The sequence below is a fragment of the Eubalaena glacialis genome, chromosome 2 (assembly GCF_028564815.1).
Source record: "Eubalaena glacialis isolate mEubGla1 chromosome 2, mEubGla1.1.hap2.+ XY, whole genome shotgun sequence".
NCBI lineage: Eukaryota > Metazoa > Chordata > Mammalia > Artiodactyla > Balaenidae > Eubalaena > Eubalaena glacialis.
In genome coordinates this window covers 167,784,887-167,808,105 of record NC_083717.1, presented here as the reverse complement: position 1 = coordinate 167,808,105, position 23,219 = coordinate 167,784,887, and the positions used below count along the sequence as shown (strand labels likewise).

At 38.0% G+C, this 23,219-nt stretch overlaps 1 protein-coding gene across 4 annotated transcripts in view; it reads right to left on the bottom strand.

Moving 5' to 3' along the window:
• The window catches only part of YLPM1 (YLP motif containing 1), a 67,463-nt gene that overhangs the window by 38,806 nt on the left and 5,438 nt on the right, over positions 1-23,219 (bottom strand). For 3 of the 4 annotated variants that reach the window (XM_061181054.1, XM_061181056.1, XM_061181057.1), the window contains exons 2-4: positions 18,727-18,963; positions 17,595-17,774; positions 15,374-16,368 (exon numbers count right to left, since the gene is read on the bottom strand). In XM_061181054.1, coding sequence (XP_061037037.1) covers positions 15,374-16,368; positions 17,595-17,774; positions 18,727-18,963 — 1,412 coding nt within the window. Of the gene's footprint in view, positions 1-15,373; positions 16,369-17,594; positions 17,775-18,726; positions 18,964-22,858; positions 22,911-23,219 lie in introns of those variants that run through there. The other variant, XM_061181058.1, reaches the window with a different exon arrangement.

Here is a 23,219-nt window from a genome sequence, read left to right as displayed (position 1 = left end):
GATGAGAATTTTGTTTTTAAATTCTGGAAGACAAAGAACAAACATGAGTGGTAACATATGGAGGAGGAAGAAGCCGCAGTTTAGAGTGCTGGTAGCAGAGAAGGATACAATCAAAATGGGGCTGGCTTGCCCAGAGAAACCCAGAGAGGATCAGGATTCTCAGAATCCAGGGATGCCGGGGAAAGACAAGTAAGACTTGGGGCTAAAATTATGTAAATTAAAATCTATATTCAGAACCACTGATCAGCCTTTCCCTGGTCTTTTTTTTTTTTTTTTTTTTTTTATTTATTTTTTGGCTGTGTTGGGTCTTCGTTTCTGTGCGAGGGCTTTCTCTAGTTGCGGCAAGCAGGGGCCACTCTTCATCACGGTGCGCGGGCATCTCACTATCGCGGTCTCTCTTGTTGCGGAGCACAGGCTCCAGACGCGCAGGCTCAGTAGTCGTGGCTCGCGGGCCCAGTTGCTCCGCGGCATGTGGCATCTTCCCATACCAGGGCTTGAACCCGTGTCCCCTGCATTGGCAGGCGGATTCTCAACCACTGCACCACCAGGGAAGCCCTCCCTGGTCTTGAATGTCTCTAAATGCATGAATTTGAGGGTCCCGTAGCGTTAGCACAGTTTTTTGCCCTATCACCTAAAGCAAAGTCTGACAATTGGTTAGCCCCCCACATACACACAGAGCTCCCAATCAGCTTCAGTGTCTCCCACTCTTAAATATAAATGGACAACCAGAGATCACAATATATTTGAGAAATGTCTCCAAAATGAAAAGAAGAGACCAAAGATAAACAGAACATGGATCTGGAGGAAACAGACATAATGCAAAAAAAAAAAAAGAAGAGAACTTAAAAAAAAAACAAAACAACCCTCAAGTTAGTATCCTCAGAGACATTCTCAAAGATACTGTATCAGTAAATTGACAACAATTTGCTATATATAAAAAAGGATGAGGGGCCTCCCTGGTGGTGCAGTCGTTAAGAATCCACCTGCCAATGCAGGGGACACAGGTTCAAGCCCTGGTCCGGAAAGATCCCACATGCTGCGGAGCAACTAAGCCCATGTGCCACAACTACTGAGCCTGTGCTCTAGAGCCCACAAGCCACAACTACTGAGCCCACATGCCACAACTACTGAAGACCGTGTGCCTAGAGCCCGTGCTCTGCAACAAGAGAAGCCACCACAATGAGAAGCTGCCGCGCTGCAACGAAGAGTGGCCTCCACTTGCTGCAACTAGAGAAAGCCCGTGCACAGCAACGAAGACCCAACACAGCCAAAAATAAATTAATTAATTTAAAAAATAAAATAAAATAAAATAATAAATAAATAAAGATCTCGCGCCCCACAACTAAGACCCATTGCAGCCTAAATAATAAATAAATATTAAAAAAAAAAAAAAGGGCTTCCCTGGTGGCGCAGTGGTTGAGAATCTGCCTGCCGATGCAGAGGACACGGGTTCGAGCCCTGGTCTGGGAAGATCCCACATGCTGCGGAGCAACTGGGCCCGTGAGCCACAACTACTGAGCCTGTGCGTCTGGAGCCTGTGCTCCGCAACAAGAGAGGCCACAACAGTGAGAGGCCCGCGCACCACGATGAAGAGCGGCCCCCGCTCGCCGCAACTGGAGAAAGCCCTCGCACAGAAACGAAGACCCAACACAGCCAAAAAAATAAATAAATAAATTTATTAAAAAAAAAAAAAAAAAAAGGGATGAGGACTTCCCTGCTGGCACAGTGGTTAAGAATCCACCTGCCAATGCAGGGGACATGGGTTCGAGCCCTGGTTCGGGAAGATCCCACATGCCGTGGAGTACCTAAGCCCATGCACCACAACTACTGAGCCTGCGCTCTAGAGCCCGCGAGCCACAACTACTGAAGCCCACGCACCTAGAGCCTGTGCTCCGCAACAAGAGAAGCCACTGCAACTAGAAGCATGCACACCACAACAAAGAGTAGCCCCCGCTCACTGCAACTAGAGAAAGCCTGTGCAAAGCAATAAATATCCAATGCAGCCAAAAATAAATAAATGAAAAAATTTATTAAAAAAAAAGGATCAGAACCAGAAGAACTGTAGAATTGTTTTTTAATTCTCAAAATTTAAAAAAACGCAATAAAAGGATTAGAAGTATCTCAGAAAGTACAACAAAATAAGAGAGAATAGAGACAAATATAATCAATCCAGCAGGTCCAAATCCTACAAATGAGGAGTTCCAGAAAGATAAAAACAGAAAATAAGAGTACATAAATAAATAAATGAAGAAATAGGACAAAGAAATTTCCCAGAGTTAAGAGACTCTAATCTCCAGATGGAAAGGGCCCAGCTCACTAAGTACCCAGTACAGTCAATAAAACTAAACAAACAAAAACCACTATAAAATACTAAAAGAAAAGGGATTAAATAAGATTCTGGCAGTAGGGAGAAACCAACTAAAAAGGAAAAGAATCAAAACAGTACAACAGCTACACTAGGTAACAGAAGAAAAGAGAATGCTCGCTGACCCTAAAACCTTGACCTTAAACGCTGATCCTAAATTATGTTCAACTTCAGTAAACAGCATATAAACAGTATTAAATAGTATGGTACAAAAACAGACACACATATCAACGGAACAGAATAAAGAGCCTAAAAATAAACCCATGTTTATACTAATTCATGACGAAGGAGCCAAGAATATAAATACAATGGAGAAAGGATAGTCTCTTCAATAAATGGTATTGGGAAAACTGGACAGCCACATGCAAAAGAATGAAACTGGACTATTACCTTACACCATACACAAAAATTAACTCAAAATAGATGAAGGAAAAAAAAAATAGATGAAAGACTTGAGTGTAAGACCTGAAACCATGAAACTCCTAGAAGAAACATAGGCAGTAGGCGCCTTGACATAGATCTTGGCAATGATTTTTTGATTCTGACATCAAAAGCAAAGCAACAGGGACTTCCCTGGTAGTGTAGTGGTTAAGAATCTGCCTGCCAATGCAGGGAACATGGGTTTGAGCCCTGGTCTGGGAAGATCCCACATGCTGCGGAGCAACTAAGCCCATGCATCCCAACTACTGAGCCTGCAAGCCATAACTACTGAGGCCGCGTGCCACAACTACTGAAGCCCAAGCACCTAGAGCCCATGCTCCGCAACAAGCCATCACAATGAGAAGCCCGCGCAACTCAACGAAGAGTAGCCCCCGGTCGCCACAACCAGAGAAAAGCCTGAGTGCAGCAGTGAAGACCCAATGCAGCCAAAAATAAAGTAAATAAAATTTTTAAAAAAGCTTACTTTAAAAAAAAAAAGCAAAACAACAAAAGCAAAAATAAAGTGGGACTACATCAAACTATAAAGCTTCTGCACAGCAAAGCAAACCATCAATAAAATGAAAAGGCAGCCTACTGAATGGGAGAAAATATTTGCAAATCATGTATCTGATAAGGGGCTAATTCCAAAATATATAAAGAACTCATACAACTCAACAGCAAAAAAAGAAACAATCTGATTTTAAAATGAGCAGAAGATCATAGACACTTTTCCAACAGACAAATGACATTTTGCCAAAGAAGATACACAGATGTCTTTCCAAAGAAGACATCATGAAAAGATGCCCTACATCACTAATCATCAGGGAAATGCAAATCAAAACCACAATGAGATAGTACTTTACATCTGTTAGAAAGGCTATTATCAAAAAGACTAGAAATAACAAGTGTTGGCAAGGATACAGAGAAAAGGGAACTCTTGTGTACTATTGGTGGGAATGTAAACTGGTGAAGCCCACTGGAAAACAGTATGAAGGCTCTTCAAAATATTAAAAATAAAAAAAATAAAAATAAAAAAAATAAAAATTAAAAATAGAACTAACATATGACCCAGCAATTCCACTTCTGGGTATTTATTGGAAGAAAATGAAAAAACTAACTCAAAAAGATATATGCACCTCCCCCCCCGCCCCGTGTTCACTGCAGCATTATTTACAATAGCCAAGGTATGGAAACAACCTATGTGTCCATTGAGGGATGAATGGATAACGAAGATATGGTATATACATTCAATGGAATATTATTCAGCCATAAAAAAGAATGAAATCTTTTCGTTTGCAACAATATAAATGGACCTGCAGGGCATTATGCTAAGTGAAATAAGTCAGAGGAAGACATACTATATGATCTCTCTTATATTTGGAATCTTAAAAAAATTTTAATTAATTAAAAAACCAAGCTCTTAGATATGGAGAACAGACTGATGGTTGCCAGAGGCAGGGTGTGGAGGTGGGAAAAATGGGTAAACTTTTTGTTTTCTTTTTTTAGTTTACATAAATAATAATAAAAATATATGCAACCTCAAATTATATATCCAAATTACTAATCAAGTGTGAGGTTAGATTAAAACATTTTCAGGCATGCAAGGGCTCAGGAAACTCCAACCCACAATTTCTTAGTTGAGCATGCACTCCAGGAAAAGGAGGCACTAAACCACAAACTGGAAGCCATGAGATTCAGTAAACAGTGAATCCAACCTAGAAGGATAGTCAAGGGAAATGCTGGAGTAACAGCCATATGACAGATCTTGAGAGCAGCAAACCAGCCAACCAGCCCAGGCAAAAGCAAGAGAATGCATGAATCTGGGGGAGAGATCTCAAGAGAAAAAGAGATGTTGCTTTTGAGACTGGAGTTGGAGGATTATTTTAAAGATGTTGCAAGAAGAGGGACTTACCTGGTGGTTCAGGGGCTAAGCCCACGTGCCACAACTACTGAGCCCGCGTGTCACAACTAGAGGGCCCGCATGCCACAACTAGAGAGGAGTCTGTGTGCCACAACTAGAGAAGCCTGTGTGCCACAACTAAGAGCCCACGCGCTGCAACAAAAAGATCCCGCGTGCCGCAACTAAGACCCAATGCAGCCAAATAAATAAATAAAATAAATATATTTTTTAAAAAGATGTTGCAAGAAGAAAGGCAACTGGAAATTCTAAAAAAGTTATTATGCTAAAGGAAATGTAATCACAGTACACTGCTTGCCTCTATGAACATTATTTACTGAATGAAATAAATATATTGGGCAGATGGGGTTAGAGAACAGTATAAGAACTAAACCTTTATCTATCAGAATAGGAAGTAAACGTGTAGTATCTAATGTATAAGTATACATGTATAAGTCAAAAAAGTAGCAACACATTATTTAGTGATATGAAGGTAACTACCAAAAGAAACAGCTAAAGAATTAAAAGATGTCATTAGGAAATACGTCTAGGGTGGTTTGGGGCAGTGGGTGGTTGTTTCTCTTGATTTTTAAAAAACTGTGTATGTATCACTTTGATAAAAATGTAACATGTATTTCTTTAAAAGACACACAGAGAGTGTTAGCCCAAACCAGGAAAAGGGCTTCTTCTGAGACTACAAGAAAGATTAGGATGGCAACTTAAGTAATGGTAAGGCCGGGAAGTGAGTTTCACTGGGCCTGAAAGCCTTGATTCTCTCTGTGAAGCAGGAAGTTAAATTAAAGATACAAAGAGAAATAATAATGTTTGCTAAGACAGAGAAAGCAGCATTAGCACAGATGGTCTATGCAAAATAGCGAAGGCTTGACACAGCTATTGTTGGACAAAGAGGAAAGGAGCTGACCAGGTGCTTGTCAAAACTATGTCACAGGGAACTCCCGGTTAGGACTCCGAGCTTTCACTTCGATCCCTGTTCAGGGAACTAAGATCCCACAAGCTGCCTGATGCGGCCCAAAAAAAAAAAGGTATGTTGCAATGCTAAAGATAAAGACCACATATTTATGAAGGAAAAAAAGTATGCCATTTCAGGTTTTGTGATGATTTGGTTCCTTTTCTTGAAGTTACATTTATTAATTCAAAGTGTCTGAAATAACACCTTAGGTCATTAAAGATATGTAAAGTCATCTGTTCTGTATTGAATTCAGCAATTATTAGTTCATATAAGTGATAAGAGAAGACTATATATAATACACAAGTCAGTATAAGAACACTTTTCAACATGTTAGCTACTGTTATAATCAAATTCTGAATATGAATGAACTGCTTTCTAACTAAGCTGTGAATGCCTTGAGAATTTTACCCGCAACTAAGACATTCTGGCATAAGCAACATTTATTGAACACCTACTAATTGTCATGTACTGTGTTAGTGCTGGAAATAAACTGATACCTAACCGCAAGGAGTTCACAGTCCATAAGAAGAATGAAACAAGTAAATCAACAGTTAGAACAGAATTTGATAAATATGGGGCATGTTGGTCTTGCTCACTTAAGTATCCCCAATGTCTGACTCACTGAAAGATCTCCACACATAATTATAGAAGTGCCATCCCCAGGGCAGGAAAAGTAGGAATTGATAAAGCAAAAAATGACAGAAAGGGGATTCCAAACAAGGAAAAGAGCATATGCAAAGGCCAGAGGAAAGGATAAAGGAAGCAGGAGGGACTAAAAGGTGTGAAGATATAGATGAAGTGAACATGGCGGAAAAGTTGTAAAACGTAATGAACTCACTTCTGTAAGCCTCATGCCTGCATATATAATATGCAGTGTTTATGAAAACGTAGGGTGCTTTGCTTTTAGATTTAATTGTTGACCAGGAGCCAAGGATCATCATTTTATTTTTATTTGGGGAGTGAGAATATGTTAAACCAATTGAAATATACTTTCAACACTACATATAAATGGAAATCAATTATCAATACTGCACTTCAAATTTTTCAAAGTTCAAGGATGTTACAAAATGTCAGACTATCAAAACCTTTTTGATTTATAAAAGTAAAGAGCTTTTAGGGCTTTGGAATAAATATATTAAGAGATACTCATATTAATCATATGTACGAAAATAAGCCATCTTTACATCAACATAATGAACTACTATGACCTTTTTAACATATAAAAACGTACTGGAAATAAAGTACAAACATAGTATACATTCACTAAATACAATCACACAAAAACACATGCATTGTACATTGGTTAGATGAAAAGAAAAAAAGACAAATATCTGGTGTTTAAATATTTTGAAAATTTTTGCTTGTACAGTTAGGTATTTCATAAACTTCTAAAAAATAAAAACCCTAAAACTAGGTATGAAACCATCAGAACTAGGTATAAAAATTTCAAAACTTGATACAAAAAATATACTCCAAATTGGGTACAAAAACTTAAGAGGGATGCAGAAATACAAATACCCTTAAACAAGATAATGTCTGATTATCACAATATATAAACACACATCAGCAGACCACAGTAATTACAAGATTTTAAATTCTGGAATCAAATTCCTGCCCTTTTAGTTTTCATGTGAAATAATGCCATTTTCTAATATGTATAACCAAGATCCTAAAATCAAAATTCCAAAGAGAAATAATCACTATAAACAGGAAAAGCCATGGCAAATGGAAGCATTAAGAAAAATTATGGTGTTCATAGTCCCTTGTTAAACCTAGTAAGACAGCTACAGAATGGAAGAGGTCACAATTCCAATCCTAAAACTAACTAAAAATAGGTATAACTGATCAGAAGCCTTGATATTATTAAAATGTCAGTTCTTCCTCAACATGGTCAATAGAGTCTATGCAATGTTCAGCAAAATTCCAGCGGTTTTTTGAAAACTGACAAGCTGCTTCTAAGCATTATATGGGAAACAGAAAGGACCAAGAATGGTCAAGACAATCTAGATCAGCAAACTACGGCCCAGGGCCAAACCCAGTTAAGACTGATTTTTAAAATATTTTTATAGGTTAAAAAAAGAAAGAAAGAAAAAAAGGAAGAAAGAAAAATATTTGACAGAGACCAAACATGGCCCACAAAGCCTAAAAATATTTACCATTCAGCCCTTCACAGAAAATCCCTGATCTAGAAACAGAGAATTGGAGGACTTACACTAAGAGATATCAAGATTTATTATGAAGCTACAGTAATTAAAACTATTTGACACTGGTGCAAGGATAGACAAATAAACCAAAGTAATAGAGTCCACAGACAAATCCACATATATAGTCACTTGATTTATGATGGAGACACTTTAAAGTAGTAAGAAAAGGATGACTTTTTCAATAAATGGTACTGGGGTCAACTTGATAGCCATATGGAAAACAATGAACCTTACCCTACCTCATACTATACATTAACAAAAAAATCAATTCTATATGGATTGTTGATTTTAAAATAGAAAGGTAAAACAATAAAAGAAAACAAATACAATAATGTATTTATGGCCTTGGAGTAAGCAAAGATTTCTTTTTTTTTTTTTTTTTTTTTTTAAACATCTTTATTGAAGTATAATTGCTTTACAATGGTGTGCTAGCTTCTGCTTTACAACAAAGTGAATCAGTTACACATATACATATGTTGCCGCAAAGATTTCTTAAACAGGACATGAAAAGGCACTAACCATAAAGAAAAGATCAATAAATTAGACTACTAAATTAAAAAAATCAAGAATTTCTATTAAGCAAAAGATACCATTAACCCTTGGGGTTAATTTGGGTTCACTGGATTCAATTATAGTTTTTGAGTTTTTTAAAAACAGTTCTATTTGTAAGGATTGATATTTCACGACTTTTTTTTTTCCTACAGGCTTTCCTAAGAACAAAGAGAAAATTTACTTTTTGATAAATAGAATGAAGTTTACATTATCTTGCAATTACCATATAGGTCCACTGAATTTTTTCATAAACCTAAGATACATTATGGGATCTTTTTTCTATATATTGAAACATTTTGTGATCTTCTTATCCTAGAATTCATTATTACTCATCATTCCTTATCAATTATCCCCAACATGCTAAAGATCAAAATACGAAGACAACAAAAGAATGATGGAATTGTGAAATAAGCTGTCACCCCTCCTTGCATTGCCCAAAATACTGCAGCCTGCTTTTAGCTTCATTGAGCACAATTGAGAATTCAGAAATTTTCATTTCCTGACAAAGAAAAATGACAGAGAAAGTTGTGTCAAAATTATTAGATGGGCCTTCCCTGGTGGCGCAGTGGTTAAGAATTCACCCACCAACGCAGGGAACACAGGTTCAAGCCCTGGTCCGGGAAGATCCCACATGCCGCGGAGCAACTAAACCCGTGCGCCACAACTACTGAGCCCGCGCTCTAGAGCCCACGAGCCACAACTACTGAAGCCCGCGTGCCTAAAGCCCGTGCTCCATAACAAGAGAAGCCACCACAATGAGAAGCCCACGCACTGCAATGAAGAGTAGCCCCCGCTCACCACGACTAGAGAAAGCTTGCGCACAGCAACGAAGACCCAACGCAGCCAAAAATAAAATAAATGAAATAAATTTATTTTAAAAAATTATTAAATGAGACAAAAGATAAATGCAGAGACAGCTACACTCTAGGTCCTAATAAAGATGTGAAATTAATCATACAAGCAAAATCTCTGACTATGAGTCCTCGGATGACAATATCCTAGATGAATATTCTCAAACTCAAGATAGGATGAGTGAACAATATATTTCTAAGGACAGAAAGGAAATGTGGTATCGTCATCCAGTTAGTTATTAAACAGGAAAGACTTCATCACATGTTTTTGGCAAGAACCTGGACCATTCTGCTTTGCTAAAAGAATATGTGACAGAATTATTTCATCTTCTATAATGTTTGTGTGTCTTGATGCGAAGAGTTTTACTCTTTTAAAATTTACTTGATGTGAAGAGTTTTACTCTTTTAAAATTTTTAGGGGCTTCCCTGGTGGCACAGTGGTTAAGAATCCTCCTGCCAATGCAGGGGACGTGGGTTTGAGCCCTGGTCCGGGAAGATCCCACATGCCGTGGAGCAACTAAGCCCGTGCGCCACAACTACTGAGCCTGCACTCTAGAGCCCGCAAGCCACAACTACTAAGCACGCGTGCCACAACTACTGAAGCCCACACTCCTAGAGCCCATGCTCCTCAACAAGAGAAGCCACCGCAATGAGAAGCCCGCGCAACTCAACGAAGAGTAGCCCCCGCTCGCCGCAACTAGAGAAAGCCTGCGCGCAGCAACGAAGACCCAACGCAGACAAAAATAAATTAATTAATTAAAAAAATTTTAATTAAAATTTCTAGTAAGTTGTTTTCATTATGCCTTATTCTTACTTCTGTAAATTATTTGTAAAATTACTTTTAAATTAAAAAAATAAAAAGGTTCCAGGACTTCCCTGGTGGTCCAGTGGGTAAGACTCCACGTTCCCAATGCAGGGGGCCCGGGTTCAATCCTGGGCTGGGAAACTAGATCCCGCATGCATGCCACAACTAAGAGTTCGCATGCCGTAACTAAGAGTCCACAACTGCAACTAAGAAGCCTGCATGCCGCAACTAACAGTCAGCATGCTGCAACTAAAGATTGCGCATGCCGCAACTAAAACCCGGCACAGCCAAAATATAAATAAATAAATAAATATTTTTAAAAAAGGTTCCAATGGACCATCTAGATGGTAAAGTGAAGACTACTTTTTTAGTATGCTGAAGGATAAGAATGCAAAAAGTGCTGCAGAGTGAGAAATAGTCAAGACAATCTAGACATGTGAGCTGATATCTAGTATATATAAAGGACTCCTACAAACCAATAAGAAAAAACCATAACCCAAACAGAAAAATAGGGAAAAGACTTGAATCAGCATTTCATAAAAGAGGAAATCCAACTGAACGAAAATCAAATGGAATGGAAGTCAATCTCATTTGTCATCAGGGAAATATAAATTAAAGCCATATTACAATACCACTAGACATCCACCAAGATTGCTAAAATTTTAAAGTTTAATAACACCAAGTACTAATGAGGATACAAAAAAACTGGAATACAGAAACACTGGTGGTGAGAGTGTAAACTGACACAACCACTTTGGAAAACTGTTTGACAATATCTATCAAAGCAGAACATATTCGTACTCTTATGACCAAGCAATTCCCATCCTTGGCATATATCTAAACAAAATTAAATACAAACACACACACCCCCCCCCCCAAAGGGACATATATAGCACCAAAGACACAAAGCAGTGTTTTTCATAATAACCACCAAAAACTTAAATGACCATCAATATTAGAATGGATAAACAGATTGTGGTATATTCATACAATAAAATATTGTAAAGAAATGAGAATGAAACAAATTACAGCTACACACAACATGGATGAATCTCACAATAATATAATGTCAAGTGAAAGATGCCAGACTTAAAAGAGTACATACTACAGCATGAGTCCATTTATATAAAGTTCAAAAATAGGCAAAACTAATCTATTGTGTAAAAAGTTGGAATAGTGGTTATCTTTGGGATGAGGAAAAATGGGAAGGGGCATGAGTGGGACTTCTCAGACACTGTTAATTTCTATTTCTTGATCTGAGTCGCTATAACACAGGTGTACCTGTGAAAATTTACTAAGCTGTACACTTATGATTGTGCACATCTCTGTATGTTCCTCTTCAGTAAGTAAGTTTTATTATTGAAAATAAAAGATTCTTGGAAACCAACATCCACTAACATGACAGTTTATTGGAGCTGTGGTAGTCTTCTACAAGACTTGATGAATCCAGTGATACATACACATATAAACAGTTTCAAAAAGCTGCCCCAGATGCTCAACAATGTGGTATGCTATTTACATATGATGCATTTATGTCACTTGACTTTTTGTAAACCTTCAGTTTTTAGAAAGCAGCCTAAATCTGGATTTTTCAAAAAACTCAAAGTAATTTCCAGTACTTTATTTAACAGTGCGTAATTGGTAAATCAGTTAACTGTGTTCTCGGTTCTTGTTTTTCTACCCAGCTTTGTTTAAGAAACAAAACACACACACACACACACAAACTAGAGTGGCTTACCGTATGTTATATATACAGTAAACTCTGAATTCAACTAATAAAGGAAATTCACAAGTTTTCTTAATAGTGTGGATTATTCTTACCTCAGTCTCTTTTACTCACTGACCAGCTTCCCACTGATCTTTTTTTCTCCCATGTAACAAGGTTAAAAAAAAAAAACAAAAACAACCATGCCTGGGCAACAGTCACAAACTATACTTTACATGGGCTAAGTGAACAAAAGAAGTAGAAGGGTAATAGAAATGGCAATGACACAGCTAGATCAGGGAAAGGTTTTTAAAACAAGGTAGGAAAAAAAAAAACAAGGTAGAAATGTGAGCAGGATACAATTCAAGGACAAAATATGCCATCCTTATCAAAGCTGCAGGTGGAAAAAGCCAGGAAGGGATATCTCATATCTAAAAACAGTGTAATCTCCATTCATGAAGATTCAGCAGACTAGAATGCAGGCCCAAACCTAACTAGATGAAATATAAAGTCTTAGGAAAAAAAAAAACAAAAAACCACAAGACAAAAAACTGTACAAGTTCAGGGTGACAGAGAACTGGCTTAATAACCGTAAGGTGAAAAAGACCTGGCTGGCCAAACTGATGTTAAGCTCAACATGAGTCAACACTGTGAGAGTACTGACCAAAAAAAAAAAAAAAAAAAAAAAGCAATTTGTTCAGCTATATAAGTACTTTTTTTTTTTTTTTTTTAAGCTGTGTTGGGTCTTCGTTTCTGTGCGAGGGCTTTCTCTAGTTGCGGCGAGCGGGGGCCACTCTTCATCGCGGTGCGTGGGCCTCTCAACTATCGCGGCCTCTCTTGTTGCAGAGCACAGGCTCCAGACGCGCAGGCTCAGTAGTTGTGGCTCACGGGCCCAGTTGCTCCGTGGCATGTGGGATCTTCCCAGACCAGGGCTCAAACCCGTGTCCCCTGCACTGGCAGGCAGATTCTCAACCACTGTGCCACCAGGGAAGCCCATATAAGTACATTTTTATAACAAAGTTAGTAATAGGCCTATGGTCTTCTCCATCTGAAGTAAGTGTTCATTCTGAAGGAGACTGACAAACCAAAGGCCCTTCAAAGGACAGTGAACAGGGACTTCCCTGGTGGTCCAGCAGTTAAAACTCCACGCTCCCAATGCAGGGGACCCAGGTTCGATCCCTGGTCAGAGAGCTAGGTACCACATGCCACAACTAAAAAGATACCGCACGCCACAATGAAGATCCTGAGTGCTGCAACTAAGACCCAGCACAGCCAAATAATCAACCAATAAATATTTTTTTTAAAAAAAGGACAGTGAACAATATAGCAGGAGAAAGCTAGCACCAATGTTAATATGAAAAGAACTTCAGTTTATTTGATGGCACAGCAGAATGGTTAAGGTGGGTGGAGGGAGACAAGAGGACGGTCTTTAAACAATGGGAGGAATACACTGTAGAAGAGGGACAGGATAATTCATTATGTGTTGCACCACACAGGCAGATCTAGAATCAACAGGCAGAAGTCAAGGCAACACAATTATGTTCAATGTAAGAAATACAATTTCTGTAAAACTGTCAGCACCTCGTAGGGCAGTGTTCCTTATCACAGTGCCAATGCTCAAGCAGAGCTCATCAGCTGCTTGTCACAGGAAGCACAGTGTACTTAATAGTGGGTCAGAAGGCCCTAGATTCTAACCCCATCTCAACCATTTATTTGTCGTGTCATCAGGGGTAATTTATTCATAACCTCTCCAAATCTCGGTTCCCTTTATCCATTTATTTCATGAGATCACTGAGAGGAATAAATGAGATAATATGTGCAAGACCTAGGATGACAAAATGCAACACAAAGGTGAGTTGCTATATAGAGGGAAAGCTGCACTAGGTAACTGCTAACTAAGATCCTCCTAGCACTGAAAGTATTAACTGTACCCTGAGGCAAAAGAAAAAAAGTTAAAGTAGGTCCTAAATTTACAACGTCAAGATTTGGTAGGCAAAAGAGAGAAAACGTTATTATGACAGAAAAAAGGGAGCAGGAAATCTATGTTTTATGAGGTTATAAGAACATACTTCTCATATAGCAAATCAGTTACCGTATCTAAAAGGTAATGCTCAATCCAGGAGATAAGTAGGAATTCAAATCAAGATGAAACACATGCCAAATAAATCAGGACTACAAATGCACTTGTAATCACTGACAGGATGAACATCACTGAATCACGGCATTAAACACAGTGCTTAACTAGTGCTCTTGCTCTGGGGACCCTCTGGACTCAGCTCCCACTATGTGGACTTAGGCTCTACTCTCCCACCTACATGATCCTGAGCAAGTTACCCAATCCTCTCAGCCCCAGTTTGTAAAGGGTAAATGTAGGGTATGAAACTGCCAAGTTCACAGGTTGTCGAGAAGACTCCATGGGATAATGTATGTAAAGCTTCTGACAAGGCTTCTGGTACTCAGCGGAATTCACGTTAATTGCCTTTAATTAGCTTTCATTTTTGGATGGAGTTCTGTTTTCTGAATATAAACTTGGAGAACAAATAAAAAATATATTTTGTTTTCAAATATTGAAATGAGGTTTAAATTTAAAATGATGATGTAGATCCATCAACACTGAGATGGAAAACTAACCAATGCTGACAAGTGGAAAAACCAAGTTACAAAATAATACACTTAGTATGCTTCAATTTTTTATGACATATATTTTAAAAATTATTACCTCCAGATAGTAGAATTAGGTGACTTTTACTATTTTTCAATACTTTCCTGTCCTGTCTAAATTTTGTATAAGGAGTATTTCCAGTACAATTTCCAATTGGAAAAAAATCTGATTGAAAATGTTTTTGTAAGAAAATTATCATTTAGGCCAACTTGGGGAAAAAATATTTTTACAAACTTGGAAAAATAAATTTAACACCTTTTAAAAGGTAAAAGAAAAAATTTAGAAACTACTAGTAAATGTTTTGTGTGCTTTTCTAAATAAAAATGTGGTTCAAACAAAAGAAAAACATCTCCTAAACTGAGGAAAATATAAAGGATAAACGTTCCAGGGGGGCAGGGATTGTGTCTGTTATGTTACATTCACTGCTGGAAGCACAAATATTAATAAATATTTGCTGAACAAATGGATAAAAGTCCTATTTACCCTTACACTAAATTTCATTACCTTATTTCACTAGATGCTTATTCATTTTTATCTCCAACAGCTGGCATATCATGTCACAGAAAGAAGTTACCAATCCAGTTATTTGTTACATAAACAAAAAGCAAAAAAGATCAATAAATTTAATAAAAATTGCTTTTGAAGCTGACAGTCACTAAGGAATTGATAAGCATTACTCTAAACCACTACATTCATCCTGGACTAAAATCGCTACATACAGGATAAAAGCAATGACATCAAAGAAAGGGGGGCATGTTGCCATTTCTAGATTTCATTATGTCATGTCTAATAAGTGAACAACACTAACATTATTAACTGTAAACCAGGAATGTATATAAAAGTACAAAGAGAACGTAAAAGCCTACTCAGCCTGTATCAGCAAAGCAGCAAAACCACCACACCCCCACTCCCCACCCGCTCCCAAAAAAAAGGCAGACCTACCTTGGGCCTCTTGGACCTTCCAAGTAACTGCTTCTAGGAGGATCTGGAAGCAATCCACCTGACCTCCCTGGCATGTCCTTGACTGCAGTGATTGGCTGAGATGGAGCAGCTGAAGACTCCCCAAGTCCTTGCTCAGATGAGAATGAACTGTATGGCAGAGCAGACTTGCTCAGTGGAGCTTTAGAATTCACTTGTTCAGATGGGCCAATGGCTGATTGCAATGGAGGATGGTAAGTTGAGGGTGGGGCTGAACCAAAAGACACAGGAGTGGGAAGCAGTGCTGGTCTAGGTTTCTCTGGAACTTGTGAGTTCTGAGAACTGGAGGCTGGTGGAACTGGGGCTGTTGTTAACTGAGGAGGTATCCCTTGTGGAACTCCAGGGGGAGGCATTCCTGGAGGAGGTGTGGCTGAAGATAATGGTGGGAGGGGCATAACAGGTGGAGGCGCTGTTGAAGAGAGAGACGGTGGGGGAAGAACTGGTGGCGGCCCTGCAGAAGAGAGGGAAGGCGGGGGTAGAACTGGTGGTGGCCCTGCAGAAGAGAGAGATGGAGGCATCACAGGTGGGGGCACAGAGGTTGGTAGAGAAGGTGGCATCACAGGTGGGGGCATGCCAGGTGGTGGCACTGAAGCAGGCAGGGCAGGGGGCATCACTGGTGGTGGCAATGATGGAGGCAATACCGGAGGAGGCATTGTTGGTAGAGGTGGAGGCATCTGAGAATATGGGACAAAAGGTGGCGGCATGGACATGTTCCCCATATACTGGTTCTTCATGTTCTGAAATGAATTGACTTTCTCCTGGAGATAGGTCTGAGTGGCTTTCATATGTCCCTGCCATGTTTTCCACTGCTTCTCATACTCCTGAAGCTGATCTTTATGAGGATAGGAATGAAGCTGTTCCTCCCACAGCTGAAACTCTCGCTCCCATTCTTGGTAGAGATGTTGAAACTGCTGCTGCTGCATCTCATAATGCCGCATCTGCAAATCTACAGACATGGTCTACAAATAAAGGGATAAAAATTATTTCAAGACATTCACATAAGAGAATTAATCATAAGTTAAAATATTAATGAATCAAGGGCATTTGCAGCCTTAGGAAATTAGAACACAAGACTTTGGGAGGCTAAGGATAAGCTTGTTAAATCCTTTCCATGATGATCATTCGCCTTTCTCCCTCTGACTTATTTATATGTTTTCACTGAGTTGGAAAAAATCTACCAAACACTAAAGCAATCACCTATCTCAGCAATAAGTATTTTTCAAGTTTTTATTACTACTATGGGTCATTTTAAATATTACTATTGAAAATGATCTGTTATAGACATATAGACGTTAAGTTTATACCGCACAGATACAAGACAAACAAGTATCTAAGTCACTTCATCTTTTGTGGTGCATTTGCTTAGGTTTTTTGTGGTGGTTGCTTTGATCTTGCTGGTGGATTTCTGCTTGTTACTGCAGTGCTTTTCAGGCAAAAACACAGGTTAACTTGAAGCGACATAAGAAGCCCTGGTTCTTCTTCTTCTTTTTTTTTTTTGGCCACTGCGCGGCTTACAGGACCTTAGTTCCCCGACCAGGGATTGAACCCCACGCCCTCGGCAGTGAAAGCACAGAGTCCTAACCACTGGACCACCAGGGAATTCCTTTTTTTTTTTTTTTAAATTGAAGTATAGTTGATTTACAATATTGTGTTAGTTTCAGGTGTACCGCAAAAAAAAGAAAAAAAAATATATATACACACACACACACACATTCTTTTTCAGATTCTTTTCCATTATAGGTTATTACAAGAGAGTGAATATAGCTCCCTGTGCTATACAGTTAAGTCCTTGTTGTTTATCTATTTTATATATAGTAGTGTATATCTGTTAACCCCAAACTCCTAATTTATCCCTCTCCCTGCTTTCCCCTTTGATAACCATAAGTTTGTTTCTATGTCTGTGAGTCTGTAAGAAGCCCTGGTTCTTAAATCCCTTAGCAACAGTACTCTAACATCTGCCTGGGTTAACATGATCAGAAGATTCCACTATACCTGCCCTTCCCCAAGAGCATTTTCATAATACCACATTTCCCAAGCCCCCAGTAATGTGACAAATAACTACTTGGGCACTCCAGGGGAAACATCTGATATCTTTCCTTCTTCATACTTAAATCTCTTTCATGAGAAACAAATCCCTTTAACATCCTGGGGCAATTTCCCATGTGGCAACTAAGGAAGCACTCACCTGTATATGTGGTGGATGCTGTATAATCTGCTGGTACTGTTGTAGGATCTGCTGTAACTGAGTGTGCTTCTGCATTATTCCCTGATACTGGAAGCCAACTCGATGCTGCTGGTGCTGCTGCCAGTGTGCTGCTGCAGCCTGCAACTGTTTTAACCTGGCATCTTCTTCCGGGTCCTCAGACTAAAGATAAAAGAGAGGGTACAGTTTTTTTCTAAGTCATAAACAGCAACCAAATTAATAAGAAACCTGAATATTTTATAAAGTATTGTGTTGTAATAGTATTGTGTTATAAAGTCCAGAATCCCTGCAACTCTGAGAAAAGCTATTCTATCTTTAGATAAAATACCTAGTTCTATCTATACTGTGATCATGGATACTAATACAAAGGAATTTATAAATCCCACGGTCTTTACGAGAATAATCACCTCACTGTTCCTAAATAGGATAACCATTTCCCCAGCAGAAAGTCAATCCACAGTTACTATCCTTTTCACTATATGAGAAATCTCTTTTTCACCTTAGTCACTTTTCACCAGCTGACTACAGTGTAATCATCATGTTTCAATAATGTTTCCACATAAGGCTCTTGGGAGAACAATGACCTTTGGACCAATGTGAGAACTTTCCATGTGCCAGTCAGTATGCTAAGCGACAAGGATTATCACATTTAATGCTTTAATAGCTCAATAAGAAAGCTACTATTTGAATATGCCCATTTTGTAGATGAGGAAATTGAAGCATAGAATGGTTAACTAACTTGCTCAGAGTCACCACCAGCAAGTAGCAATGCCTGGACTACAGCCCGGGCAGTTTGACAATAAAAGCTGAATCTCTTAATTACTGCCCTGTGCTGCCAATACGAAAACACCCACCCTTGCATCTCTTTACTGCTTAGAGACACTCAATTCAGAAGAGTGTCTAATTCTTCACTCTCACTTAAACGACGAAAAAATGCCTTTTCTAAACCCAATATGGCATACATCTGATTATTCCACAAATGAAATTTTACATGCACTTAAAAAAAAAAAAAACACATGAAAATATATATCCATTTATAACAAAGGTACATATATATATGAATCAGAAAAAAAATAGAACTTAATAAATACCAAGTAATTAATTTCATGGTTACCTGGGGTTCCTCAGGTGGGAGAGGAGGTGGTACGTCCTCATTAGGGGGTGGTAATGGGGGCTCCTCCGATGGAGGGGGTTCTGGTACTTGGCTGGTGGCAGGTACAGTAACTTCTTCCTTTACTGGCTCAGCTGCATCCTTTGCTACAACAGGACCTTTTTTGTGTCCCGGCAAATGGACTTTTGTCCTCTGCTGCAAACTAAGCAGGTGCTGTCGATACCAATATTGCTGCTGTTCCTACAACAGAAACCATTTTTAAGTCAGAAAGAGAAAAACAAATATCGTATATTAACGCATGTATGTGGAACCTAGAAAAATGGTACACATGAACCGGTTTGCAAGGCAGAAACAGAGACACAGATGTAGAGAACAAACGTATGGACACCAAGGGGGGAAAGCAGCGGGGGGTTGCGGGGGGTGGTGTGATGAATTGGGAGATTGGGATTGACATGTATACCCTGATGTGTATAAAATGGATGACTAATAAGAACCTGCTGTATAAAAAAATAAATAAAATTAAATTAAAAAAAAATTTTAATTGACAATCCTGTATATCTGCAACTTGGTTTTGACAGGGAGCTACATTTGTGTCTGTGTTCATGTATTTATACATAAGAAAAGGGGAACCTGAACTGAGAAAGGCAAATAAATAAACATGATCTTTCAATTCCTCCCCCAAATTTATATATTTAAGTTAAACCATACATGTTAATTCAACATACTTCTCTATTCTCATTAAAAAAACATGCTTTTGGAGGTGAGAGTAGTCTTTCTGATAAAAGATCAGAGTAAATCTTTTCAGTATTCATAGCTATTGTTTTTAACTTGCCTTTAGTTGGTTCAGTTTTATCCACGGGGGTCTCGTGATTAATGAATATAATAAATAGTCCTACCTCTTCTCTCTGTCTTCTCTTCTGCAGTGTCCTTCCCTCTTTTAAACACCTGCTGTATCATTAATCTTGCCATACCCAGGTATATATGCATAAATGAAAATACATTGTGTTTTAGAATGCTTTCTATTTATTTTAAAAGTTTCACTTTGTCTTCCAAGTTATATTGTAATTTGATTTTCTGGAAGCTTATTTTGTGCTTCCACTTTCTAAAAATTACCACAATAATAAGTTTAACGTGGAAAAAAATTAGAAGATACAGCCTATCCTGATTATTCATGGATTCTGTATTTGTGAATTTGCCAACTTGCTAAAATTTATTTCTAACTCCAAAATCAACACTCAGGGAACTTTCACAGTCATTTGTGGACACGCGTAGATGGGCAAAAAATTAGTTATCTGACTTGCACGTTCCTGTCTGAGGCAGAACACGGCCATGCTCTGCCGTTTTGTTTAGCTCTTATATTGTAAATAAGTGTTCTTTTCAAGGTCTATTTAGGGCCACATTTTTCACATTTCTGTACTTTTTGGTTGAAGATTTTGCTGTTTAAAATGGCCCCCAAGCATTGTGCTGAAGTGCTGTCTAGTATTCCTAAGTGCGAGAACGCTATGCGCTATGATGTGCCTTAAGAAGAAAATACTTGTGTTGGATAAGCTTCTTTCAGGCATGTGTTACGGTGCTGTTGGCTGTGAGTTCAATGTTAATGAATCAAGAATATACATTAAATAAGTTGTTTTTAAACAGAAACACATATAAAACAAGGTTATGTATTGATTGGTTGAAGAAAATGTGACCAAAGGCCCACAGGAACCTAACCCTGCACTTCCCCTAGGAGCAATCGTTCAGTATTCACTAATTCAGTGTTCTTGACAACTTTATAAAATATAAATACCTCAAGTAAAGAGATTCAACTACAAATAAGCAATAATAAAAATCAATTTTAAAAAATCTCACCGCTCAGAAATAACTACAGGATCTTCATTATCCCAGTGTTCACTATATAATTCCCCATGGTTACAAGGTGGCATAAGGAAAAAAAAGTTGTCATAACACTAAAATATTCACTAATGAACTGTCCTATATACTTCTATAATTAACAACAGCATATAAACAAAAACAAAAACAATAGCATACATTTCTACTACAATTATAAAAATGCAGGATCTAGCAGAAGTACTACCAGTTAACAACCAAAAAGAATTTTTATAATAGGAACTGCAAAAGAGAATGACATGAATATCAAATGTTGAAAAACAGCCCCTGGAAAAATGTATAAATCCCTAAAATATTTTTTCAACATATTCAAAAACAAAATAAATGATGATAATATAATGTTGTCACACAATTTTGTCACAAAAATTATAGTACAGAAACCTAATCTACACTTTATTCTTTATAAACTCTAAGACTCAGCTGTTCTTTGAGCTTTATTTTTCAAGATTGTGTCCCAAATTAAATTTTTTACTTTTTACAATAAACTTTTGGTCCTTGTGTTAAATGGATTCATTTTACTTGCATTCACTGAGATTCATTATCTCTGGATAACCAGGATTTCCTATATTGTTACTATTTTACTGTATATCCTCTCCAATTTTCCACATGCAAATATACATGATACTCTTTTCTCACGAAACATACTGTCTTGTTATCTGTTTTTTCATTCGCAGAATGTAACTGTCTTGGGAGAGAGGTGTTTCATGCTTTTCTCATATCCTGTCTGGTGCTTAAGCATAGTGCTGGAACACACAGTAGAATGTCAATAAATAGTTGCTGATCAGCTAAAGATTTCCCTTCTAGGCTACTAATTTCTATGACCTGAAACCTGCTACATCCCTTTGGAAGAGTAAATTCCATCTCACTAACTCCATCCTGAAGTTTGGGTCATGACTAGGTTTTTCTCTTTTAAATTATCATACATACAATCATCAGTTCCTGAAATATAATTACTTTTACTATTCAACATGAAAAAAAAAGAAAAAAAACCAACACACTGTTCATGATAGTCAACAATTATGTGGTATTAAAACATTTTCAACATTCTTCCATTATTGTATGAAAATACTGAAAACAGCAACAGGCTTGTTTTTTAGCTTTAAAAAATTAATAAACTCTTCCAAGTAGAAGTTAAAAGTTTCCTTTTTTTTAAGTTACTTTGAAAGCAACACCAAAAGATACAAAGATGCAAACTATCTTTCATAAACTAGAAGCCAGTGGCTATAGACAGGAAGATTATTCAGGTCTAGATTCTTTATCAATTTATACCCACCTTATTCTCGTGCTTTCTATCTTTGTCTTAGACCTAGCCTAAGGTTAAGAACCTTGTTAGGAGCTCAAGTACTTGTTGATTTACTAACAGTATGCACTGCAGATCAATTTCTACTTAATATGAACCCAATAAGCAGAAACCAGATCTAATTCAATCCTAGGACGAGGCTTTGGCACATTTTTAAAGCTCTGTAAATGAATAATGATGAAATCATTCAGAAATGTCCTCAGTGACCCCAGAAAAGGTTGCTTTATCTCTATTTTAAAAAGGAATAAAACCTGCCTGGACTTGCTAATGAAGCTGAAATAGTAGCCAGTTCTTCTGAATGTCCCATTATATCAGACAACTCCATCTCATATAGGATGTTAGTTCATAGGTAGAGGAAAATCACAGTATATGTCACATTCAAAAAGAGACTGAATAGAGTTAAAAAGTAAGGATGTATTTGTCATAAATACCATTACCAAAAAAGGTGCTAATTAATTCAGCAAGTATTTACTGACCACTTGCTACCAGCACAGTAAGGAACTAGGTACTAAATGATTCTCCAAGTAGGAAAATATAAAGAAGGACAGGGAGAGAGAGAGAGAGGATGAATGAATGAATGGATGAATGAATGAATGAACACATGTGTCTATGTGTGTGATGTTTTAAAGATTAATTTTGAAAGGTTGCCTTTCCTGTCCAGGTTGATTAGGATAAATGCCTGTGACATTAAATGTTCAATGTCATATCCTAAAGCAAGTGGGATGGGGAGGGGGGACTTGGTAAAATAATGAAATGGATTTCCATTTTTAAAATTTATTTAAAATATATTTATTTTCAACATTTTTGAAGTTCACACTCTATTCCAGGAATTAAGGTCCCATCTTAAAAAAAAAAACCTCCTTTACTGTGCCTCTGCCTCCAGCTCCTGCCCACATTCTCTCTCTCTCTCCTTCAGTCAAACTTCTTGAAAGAGTTGTCTATACTCACCATCCCCATTTCCTCACCTTCCATCACTCCTCAAATCAATGCAATATGGCTTCAGTCACTATGAAACTGCTCCTGCCAAGGTCAACAATAATCTACATGTCAGTAAATGCAAAAGATAACTCACAGTCTTCCTCTTGCTTGACCTCTCAGCAGTAACACAGCTGACTACTCCCTCCTCCTAGAAACAGTCTTCCCTTCACTTCTGTGGCACTGCACTGTCCTGATTTTCCATCTACCTATTTGGCCTTTCTTCCCATTGGTTCCCTTAGGTACTGTGGTTCTGCAGGGCTTGGCTCAATGTCCTTTAAACTTTATTCTTACTCTACACACACTCCTCAGGAGACCTCATCTATTTCTGTGC